This window comes from Homalodisca vitripennis, chromosome 2, assembly GCF_021130785.1.
Source record: "Homalodisca vitripennis isolate AUS2020 chromosome 2, UT_GWSS_2.1, whole genome shotgun sequence".
Classification (NCBI taxonomy): domain Eukaryota; kingdom Metazoa; phylum Arthropoda; class Insecta; order Hemiptera; family Cicadellidae; genus Homalodisca; species Homalodisca vitripennis.
The window spans coordinates 187602739-187628098 of record NC_060208.1 but is presented as its reverse complement, the minus strand read 5'-3'; the positions used below and the strand labels follow the sequence as shown (position 1 = coordinate 187628098).

Below are 25360 nucleotides of genomic sequence, written 5' to 3'. Positions count from 1 at the left end.
AAGGGTACTTTATTGTAGGTAATCATTCTATTTAGTTTGAAATAATTTCATGGAGTAATGAATTAATAAGATTATATGAAAACGTGTTTTATTTAATAATCATGTAAATAACAGTGTATACATAAATTGTTATAAATACCAGTTTTTTTATAAATATATCCTTATTTACATTTCAATTTCATTGTTTCCTACCTTTAGTTGAATACATCACAGTATGCAAAATCTCTCAGTTTACAGTTTAGACACAAACAAATGCTGCAAAAACATTGATTACACAAACACTCTAGTGGCACAGAAAATGGCATACATAAATTTCACGTGACATGTGCTAGAGTTGACAAAGACAAAAGGCTTATTCAATGACGCTGTTACCACTTTTTATGTCACTTCAACTTTTAAAAACAAATCCTTTTGAAGTGAATAATATTCAGCATTAAACTGATGATGTTAATGTAAGCATTCATTGACATGTCACACAAATGTAAACATCAATGGCACTTTTATAATTTTCCTCTTATTGACAGGTTTGAGGCCATTTATAGTATGCAAGTGTAAGCCAAAAGCAACAAATTACAACTTTATTATAGTATTTAGTCATAAAAGTAAAGTATTGAATGTTTAAAACAAAACTTTATGATTAATGTTGACTTTGGTAACTCTCCTTAGATAATTTGCAATGTCCACACAAGCGCAACTCTGAACAGAGTAATTGATAAGCACCATAACTAGCACCGCAGATTTCTTATTATATGAACAGAGTATCTTACATAGACCAATTTTAGTTAGCTGTCATAATAATGAAAAAGAAGATATTATGTAACAGCAGTGTAGAAATTATCACCAAATAAATCCAACAGTCATTTGAAGACTGAACAACTCATAATATTAAAAATTGTATGCATTCTTAGGCTACATGCAAACTGGAAATCATTTTTGGCCACTATAGACTATGAACAGTACAGTTTTATTCTGTGTATTGACTGAACTAAGGGAACTAAATATAAAAATGTTATGTTTCAAGTTTTCCCCAGTAATCTGGTAACAAAATAAATAAAATTATAGTAACTAGCTTCTAAATTAAAGCTATGTAATATAACTATTCACAACCTTTTTTCCAGAACTCGCGAAATGTTTGTATATATACATATATTAAAAAGAATCACTGTGACTTTTTGGTTTCTGTGGTGGTGTCAACCTCTCTGAATGAGTCTCTGAAGGTATTGTTCCGTTTCAGGAGAAAACTGGGACCGAGGGCCACCACTGCAATTGTTGCCAACTGTAGCAGTGTTGTGAAGCTAAACACGTCTTCCAGTGTCCGCAGGGATGCCAACATGCCCCCTGCCTGCACACACAGGAAGTTGTACGGCATCAGACCTGCAACATTTTAAAATTTATGACACTAATTTATAAACTAAATTCTACACATATACTTTCAATTTTACAGGCCTTCATAAATAACAAATTTTACTATTGGACAAAGAATGTTCAAAGATACCATAAATGATGTGTATATTATGTCATAAGTTATACAGTTTGGCTTACAGTTCAAATTTAAAACACCACATAATTATGAACTAAAAACACAATTGCATCAAAAATTATCTCAAAGCCAAGCTTTTGCTTATTGTAATGTCTTTGTACTTTTGGTTTTCACAACAAATTATTTAACAAATGTACAAAAATCATTGTTAAAAAATCCAAATTAGTTTTATGCTTAGAGTATTATTTTGGTTGTTTTCTAATCAATTTGTTTTTATATTCATTATTATCAATGTTAATTTTTTTACTTGACTTGTATTTTATCTAAATAAAATATATGATTATGAAATCTGTATTATTGAAACCAATGTGTCAAAGGTACAACAAACTTTGGAGTTGGATATCTTTTTTCTTTTATTGAAGCTACTCTATTCTGTAGTTATAAGCCCTCAATAATCCGGCACTCCAACAATCTAAAATATTTTACTGGTTATGGAGGAGGATGTAAGTTCAGACTCCTTATGGAGAGCTTCTTAAACAAACATCACCAGGGTGTCTACTCATCGCTGGGAAAATCTGGGCTAGAATAGAATAGAATAGAATATATCTTTATTGAATAGAATAGAATATATCTTTATTGAACATATTCTTAGAGAATAGAACAAAGGTCAGTGTTTATGTCACAATCAGTGCATGAGTCAGTGTATGTAAATTACAAAGCGCTTGTCCTCCACTGAAGGTACTCCTGGACACTGTAGTATGGATGCTCCAGCAGCCAGCTTCTTAAGGAGGCCTTGAAGTTCTTCTCTGGAAGCTTTCTTAGGTAGTCAGGTAGATTGTTAAAGAACATGGCTCCTTTATACGATGGTTTTTTCTCGAACAGAGTCAGATGATGAGGGTCAAGGAGGAAGTTGTTTCTATGTCTGGTGTTGTAGGGGTGGATGTCGCCAGTTCTTGCGTGCCCTGTTTTTGTGGCAAATAAGATCGTCTCTAGGATATAGAGTCCTATGATCGTCAGTATTCCTAGATGTCTGAAAGCTGCTCGGCATGAGTCCATTGGTCCTAATCCACTTAGAGTCCTGACAGCCCTTTTTTGTATAACGAGCACCCTTTTAAGATTTCCAATTGTCGTACCTCCCCAGGCTATCAGTCCATATCTGAGATGACATTCAAATAGGGAAAGGTATGCTGTCAAAGCTACTTGAGGGCTACTGATTTGTTTTATTCTTCTCACTGCATACAGGCTACTATTAAGTTTGTGGCAGAGTTGATTGATGTGAGGTTCCCATGAGAGGTTTTGATCAACAGTTAGACCAAGGTACTTTCCTGATTTAATTGTAGTTATTTCTGGGAGCCCGTCATATTGGTTTGGGTTAGGTGTAAAGACTAGCTGTTGGGTCTTTGAGTCATTTAAGACTAAATCATTGAGGTGGCAGTATTGCTTAGCCACATTGTATGCAACAAAAGAGTCTATATCTAGCTGAGATTTGTTCTTATTTGCTAAAATCAAAGCTGTGTCGTCAGCATACATTACAATTTCACAGTGGTTTTGGAGATAATTTGGGAAGTCATTTGTTAGGAGAATGTACAAGACGGGTCCAAGCACGGAGCCTTGAGGTACTCCTCTGCTTACTGGTATTGGCTTGGATTTTACTTTCGTCACAGTGTTTTTCTCCAAGTAAGTAAGTTCTACTACTTGTTCCCTGTTGCTCAAGTAGCTCTTAAACCAGTCAAGTTCCTTGTCAATGACTCCAAGAGAGTGTAACTTTTTCAGTATGAGTTCATGGTCAAGGCAGTCAAACGCTTTGCTAAAATCCAAAAATATGCTTGTTGCAATTTTTCCTTTTTCCAGATTGTCGATGATTTCTTCAATTAGTTGAGCTATTGCTGTTGAAGTTGATCTGTCTTTTATAAAACCGTGTTGTCTAGGGGTGAGAAGATCGTGCTGCTTGAGGTGGCTCAGTAGTCTATTTAGTATTACTCGCTCCAGTATTTTAGAAAAAGTAGAGATTAGGGAAATTGGCCTGTAGCTGGTGGCTTCATTTGTTGCTCCACATTTGAATTTCGGATAGATTTTTGCGAATTTTAGTTCATTTGGAAATATTCCTTGTGAAAGTGATTTATTAATGATGTGAGTCAGTGGGGTGATTATTTCGTGTTTGCACTGTTTGATCAATTTTGATGAGATCTCATCCTCCCCTGCTGATGTTTTTGCTTTTAAAGAGTCAATGATTTTTCCAATTTCTTGTTTGTTGGTTTCAAAGAAGGCTAGGTTTGGTGTTTGAAGTGTTTGGTTGTTATTGTTTGGTGCTATTACAGGTGTCGATGTTCCATTTCTGAGGAGTGTTCGGTCAGCGACTGTAGCAAAGAAGTAATTTAAATGATTGGCAATAGTTATTGGAGAGTCAACGATTTCTTCCTCTATTTTTAGGCATTCTAGTGGATTTTTTGAAGATTTTTCTTTTCTTTCATTATTTATTACATTCCACACAGCTTTTGATTTGTTGTCCGACTGTTCTATGAATGAAGAGTTGCACTGTTTACGAAGAGTTTTGAGTTTTATATCATAACATTTTTTCCTTCGAGCTGTTTCTTTTTTGTCATCAGGGTGGCCAGTAATGATTTGTTTATTCAGTGCTTCTAAGTATGATAATTTTAGGGCCTGACTTTCATTGTCCCATATATTTTTGTAGGGGTTTCTTTTCTTCTTTACTATCTTGAGTGGACATGCTATGTTCAATGCAGTTTGAAAAATTCCACTAAATGCTTTATAAGCAGTTTCCACATTCTCGGTGAGAGTGACTTTAGTCCAGTCTTGGGATTCCAGATTGTGCTTCAATTCTTGCACTGTTCTTGCATTAAACTGTCTTCTTTTTGTTTGGGTCAGTGGCTGTTTCGTAGAATCTGTGAGAATCGTACATAGTTGGGCCGTGTGGTCTGAGAGGCCTGTCTGTGTTATTTTGGTAGCTATTTCCGTTTCTTTTATGTTCGTGCATATAAAATCTATAGAGGTCTGGCTATGATTTGTTATTCTGGTTGCGGGTAGATGAAGTCTGCTCAAGCCATGGCTAAGGAGCATTTCATCCTCCTAAATGTTTTGTGGCACTAAAAAACCAGAAATTATGCTTTAACTTTACAAAATATTGGAAAGGTGCATGAATAATTTTGTATTTATTGCGAATATTTCTTGTATTGCAATTATGGTTAGGAAACTTCATAACTAACCAAAGTGATGTGTCATTTTGTGATGTGTCTGATGAAGATAGCTAGATTGGTATTGAAAAGCCTTACAAAAATAAAAAGTTATTAGTATTGGTTAGTGTGTTAACAACGTAGTGAATAAATGTTATGAGTAAACTCATTCTGCTTGTACTATTACCATTGCCCTGAATGATGTGTTCTGGAGCCAGTAAAACTATTCACCATCTTTATGCTTGAAATTTTCACTGAAACCTGGGAAAAAACCATGATTAAGCACGATTAAAAAAATATTACAGGAAATACCCTGAATGCAATTGCTCAGAGATCAGTTGTCTTATTGTTATTTATTGCAACTGTACATAGTTTGTGCTTAATTTATATTCTAAGAAAGTTAGTAAATATGTCTCAATGTAAAAAAAATATAAATCGTAAACTTTGATAAAAAAAACAGATTTTAATATGACTTAATAAAGGCAATGATGAGCTTAAGGTCACAAACAAACATGGAACAACAGTACACAAAATATGGAAAATTATACCTATAGCTAGCTGCTTGGAGTAGTTTTCGCCCACTTTTATCCGTACTGGTGTGATGTGTGATTGTGTTTCTCATACTCGTGACTTGTGCTCGGGACTTGCATTCTCTGCAGTGACAACGCCTGGACTAAACTCCAAGCAGCTTTTTTGTACGTTTGAACCCTTTTCTTTTCTTCTTTATTTTTGTTTTTGGGGAAGTGGTTCCCCATCTGACGATGAGGATAGATTCCAATCCTCGAAACATTGTCTTATACCGTTTGTAACATATAACGATGGCAAATGTCCGAAATCCTGTTATCCTGTCAAACCTTCCGTCATCAATAACAAACTTTAAACAAAGAACTGTACTGATAAATAATAACATAGACAAAATTTCAAAAGACACATTTGAAGACTTTCAAAATGAACTCCTCATCTAGAATACACTGGATAGCTGCTAGGTAACCACACTAATCTCCTTTGTAGCCTAGGTGTCTCTGATGTCAACAATGTAAGGAGTTCATTTTGAACATCTTTGTCACCCACTTTTCATGGATCTCTTCAGCCAATTTGTACCAGTTTCATATATCACACTCTGCACTAAGCGGAAAGTCAAATGGAGCTGAAATCAATATATTCACAGAGTAAGTACTTCCAAATCTCAAGTAACTTAAAGTACAATCAGTGATTACCGATCAGCACGGTAAGGAAGAAAAGGTGGAGTGGGACTCCTGCGATTGGAGACAGAAGGTTGATCAGCCAGTTCGGAGTCATAGGAAACAGCCTCAGAAACAGCAGATAATACACCAACCGGTCTGCATTTTTGTTAACCTGTAATCAAAAATAAAACAAAAGAATGTTAACATCATAAACGGAACAAATAACTCATTACCATCTGACTTACATTAATACAAATAACTTTAGATGGCTGATACAATTTTTGAAAGTGCTCACTGACAATTCCAGAATATTTTATGTATAAATTAATGTTTGTAATAGTCATAAAACTGTGATAATAGACTAAATTATATGTATTTTACCATGTCAAACAGTTCCAAAATTGGTTTTTAGTGATGACTTCGAAACCAGTGTATCATCATCATCAGGTGTTTAAAGACGCAGTAATTAAAAATGAAACAATAAACAAAAATAATACATAAATTCACTAAATAAGATGAAAACATGACAAATAAATAGTAGGCTACACAGAATACCAACATAGTACATAGTGGTAGGTACATAGTACGCCTACTTCACACGTGCAATCACAAACCCAAACCGGTCAGTCAACAGACAACCCACTGAAATGAAACATTGGAATGAGTTGTAAATTTGTCACACACAAAATTTTGCAACTGTTTAGACATATTATTTAGTGTTGTCTGATATTTTTAACCAGATGTGTAGTCTAAAAAATCTAATTATAAGTATATTTAACATAATGTGGGTAAATGTCAAAATGTTTCAGTATTTAATTGATAGTAGGTTTTAATGTTCACTAACTATTTTTATAATTGTTATTTATTTATTATATATTTATTTTTGTTATTTATTGACTATCCAAAAACTACTTATTTTTTATTTTTTGTTTGTTTATATTATATATTATTTGTTAAATCATTATTGAAATTGAATGTTGATTCTATTGATTTTATCAATTTGACATACTGAGAGAAATATTTACAGCCTATATTACATATATTTCATAACTTGTATTGATCTTGACTTGTTATTTGGAATATCTTGTGGCTGAATAAATATTCTATTCTATTCAATGAATTTAACATACAAATTATTTCCCAGACTGAAAATCGATTGCACAACCTTAGAACTTATTATTGAAAATGGAAATTTGAAATGCTAACACGTATTCGTACATTTGCTATTTGCTATGGCAAATGTCAATAAACCTGTACTGTGATGGCCAGAATAGTTCGCATCAAAAACCTTAACCCTTTGCGTGCCACGGCGACAATACATCGTCGCCAAAAACCCTTGCGAAAAGTGCCACGGCGACGATGGATCGTCGCCGACTTACTTTGCGAAAAGTGCCAGGCGACGATCCGTCGTCGCCGTCTGTTATCGTAATTTTTAACGCTTTATTTTTCATGAATTCTTTTCACAACCAATATTGTTTTATTTGTTAACTATCCTGCAATAGATAAATAATAGTTCACATAGTACTTTATATTAGTGAAGATAAAAAAAACACAGAATAATAGAAGCAACAACAGCTGGCGGTGATCAACCGGGCGCGTAACATCGTTGACGCGTAAACAACTCGCTACGTATAGTATGCGTAATATCTAAAATAATACGTTCGGTCAAATGGTTGTGTTTACATCGTTTTGAGGTTAGGATCTTTAAAATGATTTTGTTAAATTGATATCTCCCGTGCGTGCGTGCTTGCGTGCGCGCGCGCGCGCTTGTGTGTGTGTGTGTGTGTGTGTGTGTGTGTGTACATATGTTTTGGGAAAATATGAAGACCATATTTTAGATATACTTTAGAACCAAAGGATAAATGTAAGTAATGCATTAATTATTTTTGTTTTAGTGTTGTGTTACCGGTACTGAAAAATGATTTTTTCATTATGTACATAATTTCAAGCATTGTTATGTAACTATAGTAATTATATAAAAAAGTTAACCATTATTTTTTTTCACATTAACAATGTTATAAAGAATATTAAAAAAATTCTTCCCATAGTAAAAATTGTTTCTTATTAATTTGTCAAAAAAAATAAAAACTAAAAATAAAAATTGCTTTATACATTTGTTGGTTTTGACATGCCAAAACTAATATTATTTTATGTTGTTTCATTTGTTTTGTAACATTTTATTGTAATACAATTTTTTACAAACATTTTGATACCTGTTTCATAAAAATAGTATGAAAAATAAAAAAAATATATTGTTTTTCCTGAAGCCCGGTAATACTTCTTATTATTCCCTGGCATTTTTCGCATATGACTTGCAATATAGTTGCTAGTGCATTTCTTTTGTACTAAATTTTTTGCCTTGTGGCATTCAAAGGGTTAAAAGCAATACCTTTTCTTGAAGGAATTTGATTTGTGCTGGGCAGTATTTGTGGAGAACAGAGGAACCAAACGTGCGAGACATGAGGTAACAACAAGTGGCTCCCACAGCAGTCAGCACACAGCACAGTGGGAATCCCTTCATCACACCAAATAATGCCCCAGCCAGAACATTCTGCAACAGTGATTTAAAAAATTAGTAAAAATATAATTCTTACACTAAATGTTTTCAAAATATACCACAGCATTGTGTGAACTACAAAATAAGAAATAAATTAATAACAATTTCGTGGTATCTTGCAAGTGAAGTTTCATAGGTGCATAAGTGACAAGTGATGTTGAGAGAAACATCTAAAAAAATCAAATGTTTCTTATGTAAATTTTAATGTGGATATATTTCACTGATTACATTAATTTAAAAATAAATAAATATTAATTTTGAATTTTGCTGAAATATTGGCTTTGTTTGGGGATCCTGAAAGCTTAAAGGGAAACCTAGGTATCACTGTCAAGGCCTAGGTTGTCTGAGTCTTGACTGGTCAACAAGTTCTCAAATGTCAAAATCAGCAAAATGTTGGCACATTATAGAAATGAGAGCCTATAACAAGCCATAAATTAACATAATAAACCATATCCATGATATATCATTAATATTGCAGTTCCCAAACACATTCACTGCACTGCACAATAGCCTAGATTATCCTAGACGTACTAATTACAACATATCACATGAAAAAAGAAATTACTTAAAAAAAAACACTACGTTATTGATTTAATAAGATCCATAATAAACTCGTTTATAAGTAATTAACACTATCTTGTGAAATAAATACCTTTTGAGACTAAATCTAAAGACCAAAACACACAAACACTTGTTTTTTTTAAACACTATCACAAGTTTGTACAATATATATATCATCACCATAAGTCTATGACTGATTCTAGTTAACAACTAGATTTTTTTATCTATAAAAATATATAATATGTTGGTTTGTACTACTTGTTTGTACTAGAGAAATGCGTTTGAAAATTAAAATGTGTTTTATTGTAACAATATAATGACTTGGATTGTAGATATTAATATTCCAGAGCATTAATATTTAAATTATCAATAAGACATCCAAGAGGATATAAAACATTTTTTGATTAGTAAGCTTCTAGTGAATATTAAGTACAATTTATTACTAAATTTGTTAACTATTAAATATTATCTGGTTTGTCTAAAATAAAAACCACAGTTCTAAATAAAAACAATGGATTTATTTTTAAACTGGCAAATTAATAAGTTTAACGTTAATTTTCTTCACTCTATTTTCCACAAAGAATTGACAAACCGTTTAGTAAATTTATTAAGTTGCTTTGGCAAGAAATAAAAAATATTAATCAAATATATCAAACTAAAAATCTCTTCTAAAATAAAATAATAAAGTTTTTAAATAAAAATCAAATACCACTTGGAAATAACTAAAATAAATGTTCACTTCTAAGTACACCCACAATTAAAAAAATACAAAATTTAAACTTCTCTTTACACTAGTTGAACCTTAACTTTTAAGTCTCTGCAATTCAGATTACAACTCTCTCAAACAATTATTAAGGTTCAATTAATTTCCAATTAATAATTCACAATAAAACAGTTCCAGTTAAATATTAATAAATTACTATTTTTCCAAATCTCAATTAAAGTTATTAACAAAGTTCAATTTTAATTCACTTTTCTTGCAAGTATGAACCAAATGTAACTTGTATGGTTCTATTATGCTCTATTGTTCCTCGAGAATAGGTTATTCAGATTGCTCTGTAGTTTCTATGAATTTAATTTTTTCCTATAAACAAGACAACAAAATTAATTTAATATCAGATCTGGAAGACTATTTCAATAAAACATACAATAAATTTGGTGCTTACCTTAAAATCCCTCACAAAAAAAAAATTTAAGAAACACGTCGCACTGTAATTAACTTAACTCACGAAAATTACCAAAAGAAGGGCAAAAATTATGAGCGGGCGCTTAAATACTTTCCTTTCCAATCAACTTTGCAGGACATCCGTTGTGTTCCCTCATTGGTCCAGCTGTATCAAACAAGGAGAACAATAGTCGCACCAAGACAAGTTCTAATCAATTCAAGGCAGTCAACCTGCCTTCCTAACAATTTAAAACTACCAGTACTAACTTGCCAACAGATTACATGTTCGTTTTTACCCTGATTTTTCACAATCTAATCTAAAATTAAATCCCAATATTTCGATCCCAAAATTTTCATTTAATTTACGTTTAAATCTTTTTTAATAAATCAATGTAGCTTTAAAAACGCTACAAACAATAAATTCAACTTCAAAATGGCTATACGAAGACGATCGTTGTGGCAACTTTATGACATCACTGTTGCCAAAACAGAAAAACAAATTTCACTACTAAAATCCGAAATAGTGGTGGAAGTGTTGACTTATGTTCTACATGAACTGTCAATAAGAGTGCATGTCAGATCAATATTATAATGTCGATTACCAGTTCCAGAGTTAAATTAGACACTAAATCTACAATATTTAGGTAGAGTGCAATATAATCTCCTTTTAATACTTATATTTGTGAAAGACTTACCATGAAAACTGATCCCGGAATGATGAAAGCTTGCTTGTATAAGTAGGCACTGCAGAACAGCACGATCACATAGTAGCTATTTTGCTTATAGTACGACTCAAGTAGAGAAGCTAGTTCCCTCAGTTCTTGTAGACTTGTAGGGAAATTGAGTTTTACCTGGTAACAAATAACATTGGTAATAATGTCAATATCTAATCAGATTGCCTGTTATATTATTATAGAATGTGTTACACTTGTACAACAATACAATTCAATATTAAATTAGTTCAATTAGTTAAAACATTGTTTAAAATCTCTGATGATAGTACTTTGGTGCCTGTATATATGACAATACTTTATTCACATTTTTAACTCTAAAATGAAGTGGGAATGGGCGTTACAGTAAATAGGCCCATCATGTAGCAGCCCACAAGTAACTGTTACAGATAAAAACTAATAAGTTGTAATAGTTATGATTTGTAGATCAAGAAATAAGTGATTCACCTTGTTTCCTTATTTTGTTTATGGCTTGTTTATAGAAATCAGTAGGTTAATTGGATGTTTGCAATCTATATTTTTTGCTTTCCAATAAAATTCTACCTGAATGTAGATATTACATTATACTATTTCCATCTCATCAATTTAACAAATAGAGAAGTTGCAATATGGTTGGAATTTTGGAATAGAACATTATCATGCAAGTCACTGTCAGACATATACACTCTTTTATATGGATAGAGATGTACAACTGAATCAACAAACAGTATACTTGTTCATCAGGATTGAATGTATATGTAAAATATGACACAGAACCAATTATTTATTGTATAAAAATTTGACTTTATCTATGATAAAAGTATGATTTTACACTTCCTTCATAATTTAGTTGACTAATGTTGATTAGTCAGCTAAATTATGAAGGAAGTATAACATCTTATAATATACTAAATGTTATTTATTTTATTATTTTGCAGTGTACACTGTATTATTTTGGGCTTGAATATATTTAAATTTTTTTATACATTTCAAAACTATAATAACAAAAAATAACATAAATTTCATAATATACTATTAAATAAAATCTAAATATGTACAAACAATTCAAAGTTCTTAGCAATCAAGAATCAAGAAATTTATTGCAACATAACATCCACAGTTATACATACATGTTGTGTGAACAGGTTGCTTGTCAATAATACATACTATATGGTAAAAACAGTTTGTACAACATTTCATACATTAACAATGTTTTTGTCAAATTCACTAAAACTACACAAGCTGCAGATTGTCCTGCAAGAATTCAGAAATATTATAATAGGCCTTATTAATTAGTAAGCTTTTCACTGCTTTTTTAAAACTGAACAGTGTTAGCTGCTTTACATGTAGAGGTAATTTGTTGTAAAATTTAATTCCCATATAATTTGGAGAGCTTTCAAATAATGTTAATTTGTGAAGAGGAAATTGCAGATTGTCTTTAAAACGGGTGCCATACTGATGTTCATGATGAATTATAGTTTCTGAATTTAGGCGATTATGAATAAATATTAAACAGCTATAGATATACAATGATGGAATGGTCAATATTTTCATATCTCTAAAAATATCTTTGCATGAATCTCTCTGATTCAAAAATAGCATGGTTCTAATATATCTCTTTTGAGCTTTAAAAACAGAGAAAATACCTGAACTACATTCCCACACTTGGATCCCATATTGTGCCAATGAACAAAAGCAAGCATAATAAACTATGAGCCTAGTCTTAATATCAACCAGCTCTCTCAATGTGTACATTTGGTAGCAAGCTGAGCTCAGTTTTTTATTTAGCAGTTCTATGTGTGGTCTCCAAGAAAGATTCTTATCAATAACTAGCCCCAAAAACTTAGTGTTATTTACTGTAACAATCACTGAGTTCTTAAAATCTATATTAAAATTGGACATAGCCTTATTTTGTACAGTCTGAAATTTTACAATTTGTGTCTTATCACTGTTTAATGCGAGCCCATTACAAGTAAACCATTTTTCTAAGTCTATTAGGGAATTAATTATTTCTAATTTTAAATCTTGCTCCCTGTTACATTTTACCAGAGATGTTGTGTCATCAGCATACAAAATCAGGTCATTTCTAATATTATGTGGCATGTCATTTATAAAGATAATGAACAACAAAGGGCCCAGAATGGACCCCTGTGGTACACCAGCACATATATTCACCCATGATGATATACTTTTTATGCCATTATTGTTGATTAGCGTTCTTTGCTTTCTACCATGAAGAAAAGATTGAAACCATGCTAAAGAGTTGCCCAAAATCCCATAAAATTTTAGTTTACTAACAAGTAAGGAATGATTTACACAGTCAAAGGCCTTGGAGAGATCACAGAATACACCAGCAGTACTCTGTGACCCATCCAAAGCCCCCAGGATCTGCTCAACCATATTAGAGGCAGCCTCAACTGTACTATGGCCAGAGCGAAAACCATACTGACTTTTACACAGAAAACTATTACTCTCTAGGTAGTTACATAACTGTTTGTGTGCTATTTTTTCAAAGACTAAAGATACTGGATAGGATGGAGACTGGTCTGTAATTGTTTGGATCCTGTTTTTCACCTTTTTTAAAAACTGGTTTTACATCTGCATATTTCAGTTGGATGGGAAATTCACCAGACATGAATGATTGGTTAATAATCAAAGCCAGAGGATGTGAGATGTACATTGCAGTAGCTTTGAGCACTCCCACTGGGATCTCATCCCATGCTACAGACTTCGTGTCTCTCAGACTCATTATGACACTATAAACCTCTTGAGCACAAACACACTTAAATACAAATGAGCTTGTTTATTACAAGAAACGTTACTTAGTAGCTGAACAGCTGAATTGATCTGTGGTTTGGCACCAATATTCTTAGTTATATTTACAAACATTGTATTGAAATAATGTGCAATATGCTTAGCATCTGTATACATTTCATCTTGTACCTTGAGATTCATGCAGTCAGATTTTTTAATTGTATTCATACCTAATTCAGTTTTTATCACATTCCACACAGCTTTGCTTTTATTTTCAGAATCTTTGATATATTTACAATTATACATTCTTTTAGCAGCAGCACAAACTTTTTTTAAAAATATGTTTATAATCTTTTACATATTTCTTAAAATTTACATCATTGCTATATTTTGCCATTTTGTGAAGAGCCCTTTTTTTCTTACTTGACACAATTATCCCATTCGTAACCCATTTCGCACTTTGGGAACCACATTTAAATTTGACAGATGTATAAGGAAAAGAAACTTCAAAACATGTTTTAAAACTATCTAGAAACCTATTAAAATTCTCTTGTGCTGTGCTAAACTCACAAAATTTCCATGAACTCTTACTAACAGAGCCTACTATACAAGCCATATTCTGAGCCATATTCTGAGTTGACTTATTATTAAAACTTTCCATATGAACTTTATGATTTATTATGTCCATCTTGGTCTTTCTGTTACAAGTTGTTAAACTTTGAGAAAAAAAGTTTATAGTAATATAAATAGGGTATTGGTTTTGGATAAGAATTGATGAAAGTGATAACATAACAATGATTAAATAAAAATTTTCTGAAATTTGTACACCTGTTAAATTAAATCAAACTAACATTTTGAAAAGCCCTCAAGAAAATTACTGACAAACATCTGCATTTGGTCTTCTAAATAATAATTCTAATTTCCAAGATGTTGATGTTTTAAATGATTAATTTTGTCTTGCCAAAAATATGATACCTTCAACTACAGTTGGAGTCTTGTGCTTCAAACCTAAAATTAAACATCTATGTTACTGTAGTTTTGCTAAGCTATTAAGAGCTTTATGACCCAGCAGGGATCACTTCTGGCTGGTGATCCCTTCCACTTGAACCTACCACTAGACACAGCAAAAACGTATCACTTAAATCTGGGCTACTTTATGGATGTTCAGGAACAGCACATCACTAACTGAAATGACGAGATTCTTTGGTGCAAGCGTAATTCGATTCTACTGAAGAAGATAACTGTTGGAGTTTGGTGGGGTTCTTTCCCTAACTATCAGAGGTTCTTGCTAGCCTCAAGTGTGTGCCACCCCCTACCTGCTTTGACTGGACAGGCTAGTTCAGAGCTGGCCTCCCCTTCTTCCGGGCAATTCTTCTTCATGGATCTCGATGGGAGGCGGCCCCAACCCACTAACCTTTTTTTTCCCTTGGGGCGGCCTACTGCCAGTGGCGTAGCGAAGGGGGGGGTCCAGGGGGGTCCGGACCCCCCCCGAAATTTTAAGACGTATTAAAAAATAAAGCATGGATCAGGAGAAAAAAGGAGAGTTATCATTTACTCTTGTCTACAAACATTAAATTGATTGATTTAATTGATTAAAGTGACCGTTGTTAAAAATATAATTGTCCTTTCGTTTAAATCATAAAGTATCAAACGATAGTTTTGGGCTCGGCCTTTCGGATAGTGTAGTATAATCATGGTAATTTCTATAGAGCGCGGTCACGTGACGTCGCAAAGCAGCCTAAATTGTAACGTTCGACCTCCAGCGCTCGTTGTGTAAACAACTACTGGAACAACATGAGTGACATCTTCAAGAAGATGGCACAGCGTGCCTTTGGAAGCGCCGGGAAGCCAGCTAAGAGGCCTAGCTCTCCACCTGCCAGCTCGGCGCCTAAGAAAGGTCGCTGCTCCAGCAAAGGGCCTTTTTAAAGGCCACAACGTCACCACTGCTACTGTGACATCTGACCAACCTACGGCTTCGGTTTTCTACGCCCAGGATACCCTTGCTGTTCCTGGACAGTGTTCCGGACTGGCCTACCCACGCCAAGAAGTTGGAGGAGTTGGCGCGGGACGGCCTGACGACAACATTCCACGGTGCTCACTATCGCTTGAAAGTGACCACCGTGGAGGACTTCAGGGCAGTTCAGCGGTACCTATGTTCCAAGAAGCTGCCCTTCTACACTCACAACCTTGGGCGTGAAAGATCGCTTAAGGTTGTGATCAGCGGACTGCCCGACAACCGATGATGTGGAGCTCTTCGATGTCTTAACTGACGAGGGCTTCGCCGTCGTCGAGGTTGCACGACTTCGGACAGCCAGGAGACCTACCAGGAGCTGGCTGATCACGCTGACCAGGGACAGTGAGCGAGAAAATCCTGACACCAAGCGGGCTTGCCAAATCTACAACGTGACAAGCCTGCTCCATGTCAGGGTCTCAGTCACTGTCTACAAGAAGCCGGTCGGCCCGCCGCAGTGCTACCGGTGCCAAGGTTTTGGCCACGGCTCCGGCAACTGCGGGAGGCCGAGAAAATGTGTCCGCTGGGGGGAAATCATCTGAAGATGAACTGCCCCAAAGTCTCGACGGAGAAGGGTCACTGCTGCAATTGTGGCGGCGATCACAACGCCAACTATCGTGGGTGTCCAGCCTACAAGGAGGCCAGAGCGGCAGCTGTCCAATTAGGCCGCAAGTCCCCGGCCTACCAAATCATCGGCGAGGCGATTCAACGGCCCAGCCGCCCAAGCGACCAGCGCGAGATGAGTCACCAGCGGACTCCGTATCGGAGAGTGAAGCTGAGGACGACATGCCGCAGAAGAAGAAGCGCCGGAGGAAACCCCAGAACCCAGCCAACCGACTTCCTCGCCCGCCGGCATCTGTGGCTGACCTTCCGGTCACACAGAGGCCCAGGCGACTCCCAGGCAGAAACTAGAGTGGCCCACATTCACCAGCCACTCTGCTGCAACAAACGGAGGTGCCAGTAGCTGATGCAGCAGCAGAACCAGCCGCCCCCGTCCAGCGCAGCCTACAAGCCGTCTTGAAATAGCTGCGCAGCTGACCGCCCTCACCCGGCTCTTCAATGAAGCTGTGGCCGTCAGTGGCACACCGACCAACTGCTAGACTGCTGCAGGAGCAAATTGTACATTTGACAGGCAAGTCATTGAGCTCAAATTGCTCAGATACTGCCCACAGACCAGGAGGAGCGCCCAGAGGCCATCCTAGCGACCCGACTTGGACTTGGACAGTTTTAAATTAGCGACCACTTCGTTCAAATTCGTCTTGGAGACGTAAAATAGCTGCTTAGAATTAAGTCACAACACAACGTTTATTTAGTGTCATTAAACTGTAGACGTGTATATAATTATCGAAAAAAATAAAAGATCACTTTCGGTCGGAAAATACACTTTAAAAGCTCTACTGATAAGAAGTTCCGACTACTTTGGATTTCACTGACTGAGGTTATTTGTGTTTGCCTAGATTTTTCTTAGTATATTCCGATCGGAAGTGATTATTTTTGTTTTTTTTTTCTCGATAATTATATATTTATATTCGTCGGCGTTTGAATTAATACCTAAAATCAATGTCCTAACAAAATTATAAATACCACTTTTACCTCAACCACTCAACCAGTGAAATCCAAATCGTCAAAACTTGAATCTGTAGAGAGCTTTTCTTCGGTATTTACCGACCGGAAGTGATTTTTTGTCGATAATTATATAGGTAGTCGAGTACAGTTTAATGATAACAAAAAAATCGTCGTCCTAACTCAATCAAAAAACCACGTTTTACCTCTATAACCGAAGTCCGAAGTAGTTTGAAGTTATAATCATTAGAGTTTTTCAGGTGTAATTTTATTTCCGACCGAAAGTGATTTTTTGGATTTTTTTTTTCCGATAATTATATACTCGTCTACAGTGTAATGATACAAAAAATTGTCATTATAACTCATTCATAAACACCTCAATCAGTGAAATCCAAAGTAGCCGAACTGCTAATCAGTAGAGTTTTTCCGGTACATTTTCCGACCGTTAGTTTGATCTGTACCCGAGCAACGCTCGAAATTTGCCCTCCTTTTCTAAAGGGTTTCGGCCGTCAGTGGCCCAATGTCCCCGAAGGGGTATTTCATTTTTTCCACAGAATATAGCTGTGTCAATTATATGCTTGAGTGAAGCTATGTTTTGTTCTTTTTCTTTCTTATCCAGTGAATCCAACGTCACTTTGGAGCCATATACTCGGCCAGAATCGAACTTCGTAAAGTTTCTGTAGCAATACAAGAAAATTTGTGGTACTAGAGTTGTTGTGAGAGTTGAATTTTGCCTATTACATCTTTCCACTTTCTAAAGCTCCATATTTTTGGTATTTACCTTTTACCAGTGAACTCATTGGCAAATAACACACAAAACGTCCCCCCGGATCTTCCATTTTCGGACCCCCCCCGAACGAAATTTTCTGGCTACGCTACTGCCTACTGCCATGCACTTAAGCCTCAAGGGCTTTTTGCGCACCCCGGAAACACCATGAGGCCCACCAGTCTACAACTTCAGCAGTTCAACAAACCGCCGAAAACAACCTATCAAGTCCTCCTGGGAAAATTCACCACCCCTGTCCAAACTACCAAAGATGGCATACCGCTCTCTTGCTATTGCAGGGCAATCAAAGAGCAGGTGCTCAGCAGTCTCCTCCTGCTCATTACACCTTCCACAGAGCGGATCCTCCTGAAGGATGCCGACTCTGTGAAGATGCTTCCTCAGGTGACCATGCCCTGTAATGAGACCAATGACCTTGGAAGACATTGATCTGTTTAATGAGAGAAGGTCCGAAGCCACCCTGGAGGAAGGTGACTGTAATACCATTCTACTCACTCTCAAACCCGGATGCAACCTCCACCTTCTCTCATGCTCCGCGCGAATCCATTTCGAGACAACCCTAGAGGATTCACACCCTGGAACACCGCAGAACGGTTGAGGGCCCGTCATAATTGTCGCTGAGCCCTGGTTAGCGACTAACCTTACCCATCCTGAATACCCTGTCACTCCAGAAGCAGCGCTAAGGTTCTTGTAGGACTAAGTGCAATTTATAAGCTTCTTGTCCTATGAGAACAAAAAACAAACAAAAAAGAGCTTTATGTATCAATAAGCCTAATGAGATTTTTAAAGGAAAAAAGTTTTGGAAATAACCGTCATCACATGAAAAAACCCCACCCATCTGTCTCCATCTTCAATTTTGGGCTGATAGTGGTTTCTTCCAGAAAGTAACAGGGAATACGTTTTACTTATTTTCAATAACGGAACAGTAAATTGACACTTGCCAGCCAACTCACACACAGTCTGTGAACATTTTTCACTGCTCCATATAAAAAGGAAGAAAAAGAATTTTAAATTCAATAATAATTCATTAAACAAAGATTTATTAACTTAGTCGCTGTCTAAAATTGAAGGAAGAGAAATTATAATATTAAAATAAATGTTTAATTAATTCTTAATATTAGTGATTATTAAAATGTGAAATTAATAAAATATTACAAAACCCTCTAACAGGAATTGCCGGTCATCTTTTCCTAAAATGCCAAAAGAATTTTATCCATGATTGCAAGATATTTTTTTCTAATTTGTTAAAATTGGAAGTAATAAAATATTCAAATAGTTTTGTATATGTTTTTCAGCTAAATACATAGATTATAATGGCATTTGTCTCATACAATTAAAAAATATATGTATTTTTGCAAAAAGTAAAATTTAATTTTTATTTACGTTATTGGTTTTCAGTGTATGAAAAACCTGATTATAAAAAATCCAGGGTGTAGTCAAAATGCAGTGAATTTCACGTATGTTTTGGATTTGTAATAAATTAAAAGCATGCTCTTCTTTTATACAAAATGAGAAAATTATAAATTTTCATTGTTAAGTTGCTTAGTAACAATAATGAGTTTTAGCCAAACTTGTAAAAATAACACAGGAAGTAAAAAGTACGACTTTTAACTCTACAGAAATATGAGTCATGATCACAATACATTACAGTGCTGTCAAAGTTATAAGTGTGCGAGCGCTACAGGAGCAAAATTATAAGTGAGTTATCTGCACAACCAAGACATCAAGTCAGGATGGCTGTGTGGCCTAAGGCGTTACTCTCGGGCATGCGAGTTGGCCTTGAAGTCACAGGTTCAATTCCTGAGTCCGACCTGAGGGACTTTTACAGTTTGGTGAGTCATTGGTCTGTAGTCAAGTTGGTAGGAGGACCCAGTGATTTGCTTGGGTGGAGGTTGATATGATCAATGTATTCTTGTAAAAATGTACCAGGCCCAAAACCATGTAAAGACAAAAAGATGTAAAACTCGATTAGTAGTTAATATCTTTTAAAGCATTTATTGTTAAATGATACAACTGATAGCTTTTAAAAGTCAAAAAATCCCATTTTAAAAACCATACCTAATGTTTCATGAAAAAATACCAGCAGTTAGAGCCAACTAATAGAAAATTTTTGGTTCTAAGATATAAAACACGTCATTACAACAGTACAACAAATTACATAAAATTTGGCTTATTTCAACACTAAAAACCACAAAGTGCATCATAAATATTGTGGTGGAAACAAAACTTGAATACCACTAAACTTAGATTAGAATAAATAATAAAAACATGACTTTGATACCATAAGGTACCGATGGCATTTCATAAATGGCCGAGCCAGGAGCTCCAGAATTAAACTATGTTTTCACTCAAGAATTATCGTAAATGGTCCTAAATAATAAGAAAAAGCACTATTCATTAACCCTAATAAGACCACCAACGATGTAATGTGGTCAGGTAAAGCCTATCTGTAACAGTTTATGTTGGTCTCTAGAAGGTTAAATATGAGATCAAACTACTCAAACCTAAACAAATTTACAATGTAAGTCACAAAATAGCTTATTTGGTTGTTGGTGAATGCTTTAGTGATATGAACAATAGCCTTATTTATTAAACAAATTATTAAAATAAATCAAAAGCCGAATCATGTTAAAACTATATCTTCCCAGTATCCAATGTCTAGTGAAACTACATATTGGCACTTTTAGCACTTTCCCCAACATCCAGTAAAGTCTGGAATTGGCATTTCTTACACACTTTTCAATGTGTAGACTTGTCTCTAAAAGGTTTAATGCTGCTGTACACATTCAGCCTTCCTATTTAAGGCATGTACGAATATAAATGTTATACTGTGCTTGTGTTTGGCTCCATACAATCTACTTACAAACGAACGCTGCAGTATAATAAGCGGCCACCACAACAATCAAGTTAAATACAAATTGAAAACAGAAACTATCGAATATTAAAGCTTTTAACCTATAAATATTCAGAATTAATAATTGCCAGATGTTTGTATTTTACAGAATAACAATATTGTTTAAAATTCAGTAATTCAAACAAAGTATAATCAATCATTTGTACAGTACAAATTTACGTGTATATGTGTCTGTGTATATGTATTTATGTATGTATGTGTCTGTTTATATGTATAAGATAACTATTTATTACCATAACTTATAATGAATGAATGTTTATTCTAGCAACTGTGCATGAAATACACTTAAAAATTATAATAGTAATCCTAGTACTAATGCTTATGTTGGTTAATACTTTATAAGTTGATGTTAGATAATTTTTTTATTAACTATGATTGACGCTATTCATTGTACAATCTGTGCATTTGTTTTATGAATAAAGAATTTCTGAATCTGAATCTGAATCAGTAAATTGGAGAGAACAATGATGATGAACATGAGCTTTTAGTATAAAAATGTATTTTTTATCATTGAACAATGTATCAAATGGCTAGATAGATGATCTTGCTCCTTTAAATCCAAAGTCTCCATTTTGTATTGAGGAAATAAAATGTAGAATTAAAGATGTAACTCAAAACAAACACGACATATCAAAAAACCGCACTTAAGAACACTTTTTAAACATTAAATTTGGTTTAATGAATAGCATAAATCATGAACTATGTTAGTTGGAACCAAACAACTATGACTTTCTGATAAACAAGTGTAGTTTTAATGTCATCAGTTCGTTCTGAGAGGTTTGTTTTGTATGGTTATAAAAATGTAACTTGAATATATTTATTTTCTATAATATTAGATACTTTTATTTTTTACATATAAAAATATAACCACTAAAATACAATCTCAAAAGTCTATAACGTACTTCAGTTCGATATTATTGTTCCAAATTAATTCAAACAAAGTAAAATTATGTATAGACAGGACATGTTTATCCTTCAAAATAGTAAAATGTCACTGTATTGCTGTTACATTTTATAAATCTATGTAGCCTAGATAGTTCATTATTCATAGTTAAATTATTATTTTTCAAGACCTATAAACATACAAACTATAATGTAATTTTAAATAGGCTTAACTATAATGTAAATTGGTTCTATATTTTGGTTTTAGTAGTTTTAGATAAACATGAATATTAAGGATTCGATTCTCGTGAATATCGATGATTCAATAATCACGAATATTGATGATTCGTCTGTTATGGTGGTCGCTTACTAAACTGCAGCCCAAATCCACCTGGTAATTTCCAATTGCATAGAGATATCTTTTCTAAATTAATAAATAACACATGATTACATGACTAACTCATATACTCACTCGGAATAAACAACCGATTAAAAAGGAAAATATTTTGATTATATTAATTTCAAAATATTTTAACTCCTCACTTAATCCACACTAAAAGAAGTAAATAATTTACAAAACTAATTGGTAGTATTAGAGTTAACGCGCCATGGTTATCCATAAAGTAGTTAAGGCAGGTAGAGTATGATAAGCGGATCCGGTTTTTTATACAGTTTAGTACAATCACCGATACTTAATATTCATTTAAATCAAATACGTGTTTATAAATCATATCAACATATCTATGGCCATAAATACAATCACATTTAAATTAAAATAAATAATACAATCACATTTAAATTAAAATAATGGATATTATAAGATTAAAGGCCGAGGCGGCAAATCACGAAATTGACGTTATCAACATATTCTGCTCACCCTCCTGAACAAAAAATATATAGTACTAGGGGGTGCAAATGACAAATAACATGATTTTAGGGGGTATATTCATAAATAGTTAAGTTTCTAATGTTTTAATGTTCAGTTTGTGTGCTGTGTCTGGATAATCTGTTTACTTGAATATTATCTGCGGCCGGGACTGATAGCAGCCTGATAGTGTATCTGTTATCTGAGTTCTTCGGGACATGAGTCAGTGCTTCACAAGATATCGTGTTCAGTAGGTTGGATTGAGTGAGTGCGTTACAATTATGAATCAACCATCCAATAGTTCGACCAACCCTAGTGAATTGTGTGTATCGGAGTGTTTAGTAGGGCACGTAAAGAGTTTACGTTTTAACCTAAATGAAATTATTTCCTTTTTAATTGAACATGGAATTTTTAATAATGAGTGTATTTGTTCGTCGTGCGGTCGCGTGTTGTTTTTAAACTGGGAGACTTTGTTCTTTCGTTGCGATAGGAAAATTAGAAAAAGTATTTTTTTTAAAAGTTTTAAATGTTGCAATTTTAAAAAATCCACATTTTTGTTCCTGCTGCTCAGCTATATCCGCCAATACACTAATGGTAAGTGTTCTCTGTTAATATCCATCTATATATTTATATTAGAGTTTTTCATGATTTATTAAGTTTTTTTCACTTTACATAATTGCCTTTACATTACATTTCAATTTATATTTCTGATCAGCCCCTATAGAATTTGATATTTTACTGATAGGTACTATCTCGAGGGATGTTTTTCTTTATATTGGCATCAGTGCGGGGTAGCACCGAAGGTGCTGCCGAAGCCCCATGCTGATGGCCGGAGGCACTCGTCTCATTTCGATAACAAGTAATTAATTTGTAGCTCGATATTAAGAAAAACATTGTTCATTTGGATCAAAATTCTGCTTATTTCAGTATTATTTTTCATTTACGTTTGCAAAGATGGCGACGCATCCGATGATGTTATCACGATGTTGAATCATGGTCACAAAAGTTCACGTGACGCTCGACGTGGATGTACAACATGGAAATATTATTCCGCGTGTGAACAGTTGTTCCATGTTTATGTTTATGTTCGAGAACTTCGTTATTTCTCATTTCCACCCCATCAAATCTTATTTTTTTTGTTCTACAGGACAATTCCAATAAGTCAATAATGCAAAACTCGTATTTTTCCACTCCGGCCGTTAATATGATAATTACCAAAATAATTGATACAACACACATACAATCTTATAAATAATAAATGAGCTCTAACGATCAAACTATTAGAACTGGAAATATGAAAAACTCATAAATAATACTGAAATTATAACAACATAAAAACATTTATAACAGGAAAATACGAAATATGCGTAATTGTTTGTTTTCTCCTGTATAGCAATGATTAACCGTTTTCGAGAAGTTGTTGAAGCATCTTCTCTAGAATACCGTACTTCTCTTCAGCACAAATACAGAGATATTCTGCATATCGAGCTTACGACTGTCTGTTATTATCTATAAAAGAAAATACGTTTATTATGAGTGTTTATAGGCTAGTTGATACAAGTTAGTTATTGTTCAAAATCATTATCAGTTAGTTATATCAAAAGTTATAATTGAGTAATATCGTTTGTCAATATCGGTATAAAAAACCTGGTCCGCTTATCATACTCTACTGCACTCTTGGATGACAAGCAGAATAACAATTTTGATTGAAGTGTATTTTGATAATGAGGGTGTGTAACCATAACGTCATGTTTATTTGTCAATTTAAACAGAGTTGTTTAGTAGTTGACTTTACAGCAATAACAAAATTATACTTACAGAACCATTTGCATTTTCAGGTGTCAAGCATGTTAAAAAGTACAGCCATGTAGTTGCTAAAACGATTATTGGAACTAAACAAAGCACGTTATTCATTTACAAAAAAATATTTCTAAAGTTCGTTAAAAATGAAGTAGGCCTAAGTATCGTACAAATACATTAATCATTGAAGGTTATCACGTCTTGTTTGTTTTGTATCTGTTATTCTGTTTACTGTTTCATGTCACGCCACAACTATGCCCTCCAAATCTCAACAAGGCTCATTAAAAGGCCTCGTGCCAAAATACTTCTATAGAAAGGCAGACATACAACTATATACAACAAAGTGTAAATTAAATAAAGTCAACGCAACTTTTAATGATTTAACTGAGATTTTAACGATAAAAATGAGACTGTACACACCAAGAAAGAACACCCTGATCTTGGTACTACATATTTAGAGGTTAAACTAGTCAGCACATCAATTTTTTAACTATAAACAGTTTATTGAAATTAATTCTTTAAAATTAAAGATTTTATTTAAGGGCCTACACTACTATGTAAGTTTCAACTTTAACTTAGATTGGACACTCCAAAAAGATTGGAGACAATATTAATAGTAATATTATTTATTACAATTTCTGAATTTCGTTGTTTGCTAAATGTTTTTGGTCCACTAATAGTCCAGATTTTAAAGTAAGAGCATACACTCATCGGTGTAACTGTAAATACTGTGAGTACTTTGTGGACAAATTTTACAATAGATTACTATCCTTGGTTATAATCAAATTACTAATTAATTGAATATAATAAGGCATGCTTATATATAAATAACACATATTTGTGACTAAAAATTAAAATGTGATTGAGAACATATATTTTTATTACCCATTGTATACAAAATAAAGCAACATATCTAAATAATGTAACATGTGGGGTTGC

At 34.0% G+C, this 25360-nt stretch overlaps 2 protein-coding genes across 2 annotated transcripts in view; one reads left to right on the top strand and one right to left on the bottom strand.

Annotated features, from left to right (window-relative positions):
• The window catches only part of LOC124355164 (ubiquitin-like modifier-activating enzyme 5), a 32876-nt gene extending 28036 nt beyond the window's left edge, over positions 1-4840 (top strand). The window contains exon 8 of the mRNA XM_046806160.1: positions 1235-4840. The gene's annotated coding sequence lies outside the window, so the exon portion shown is untranslated. The remainder of the gene's footprint in view (positions 1-1234) is intronic.
• On the bottom strand, positions 72-24733 carry LOC124355165 (transmembrane protein 41A-like). The gene is made up of 5 exons (XM_046806161.1): positions 24440-24733; positions 10834-10989; positions 8245-8406; positions 5889-6027; positions 72-1374 (listed from the first exon to the last, which is right to left on the bottom strand). The coding sequence occupies exons 1-5, from the start codon at positions 24533-24535 to the stop codon at positions 1160-1162; spliced, it is 768 nt and encodes a 255-aa protein (XP_046662117.1). The 5' UTR covers positions 24536-24733; the 3' UTR covers positions 72-1159.
• Between the last annotated feature and the right edge of the window lie 627 nt (positions 24734-25360).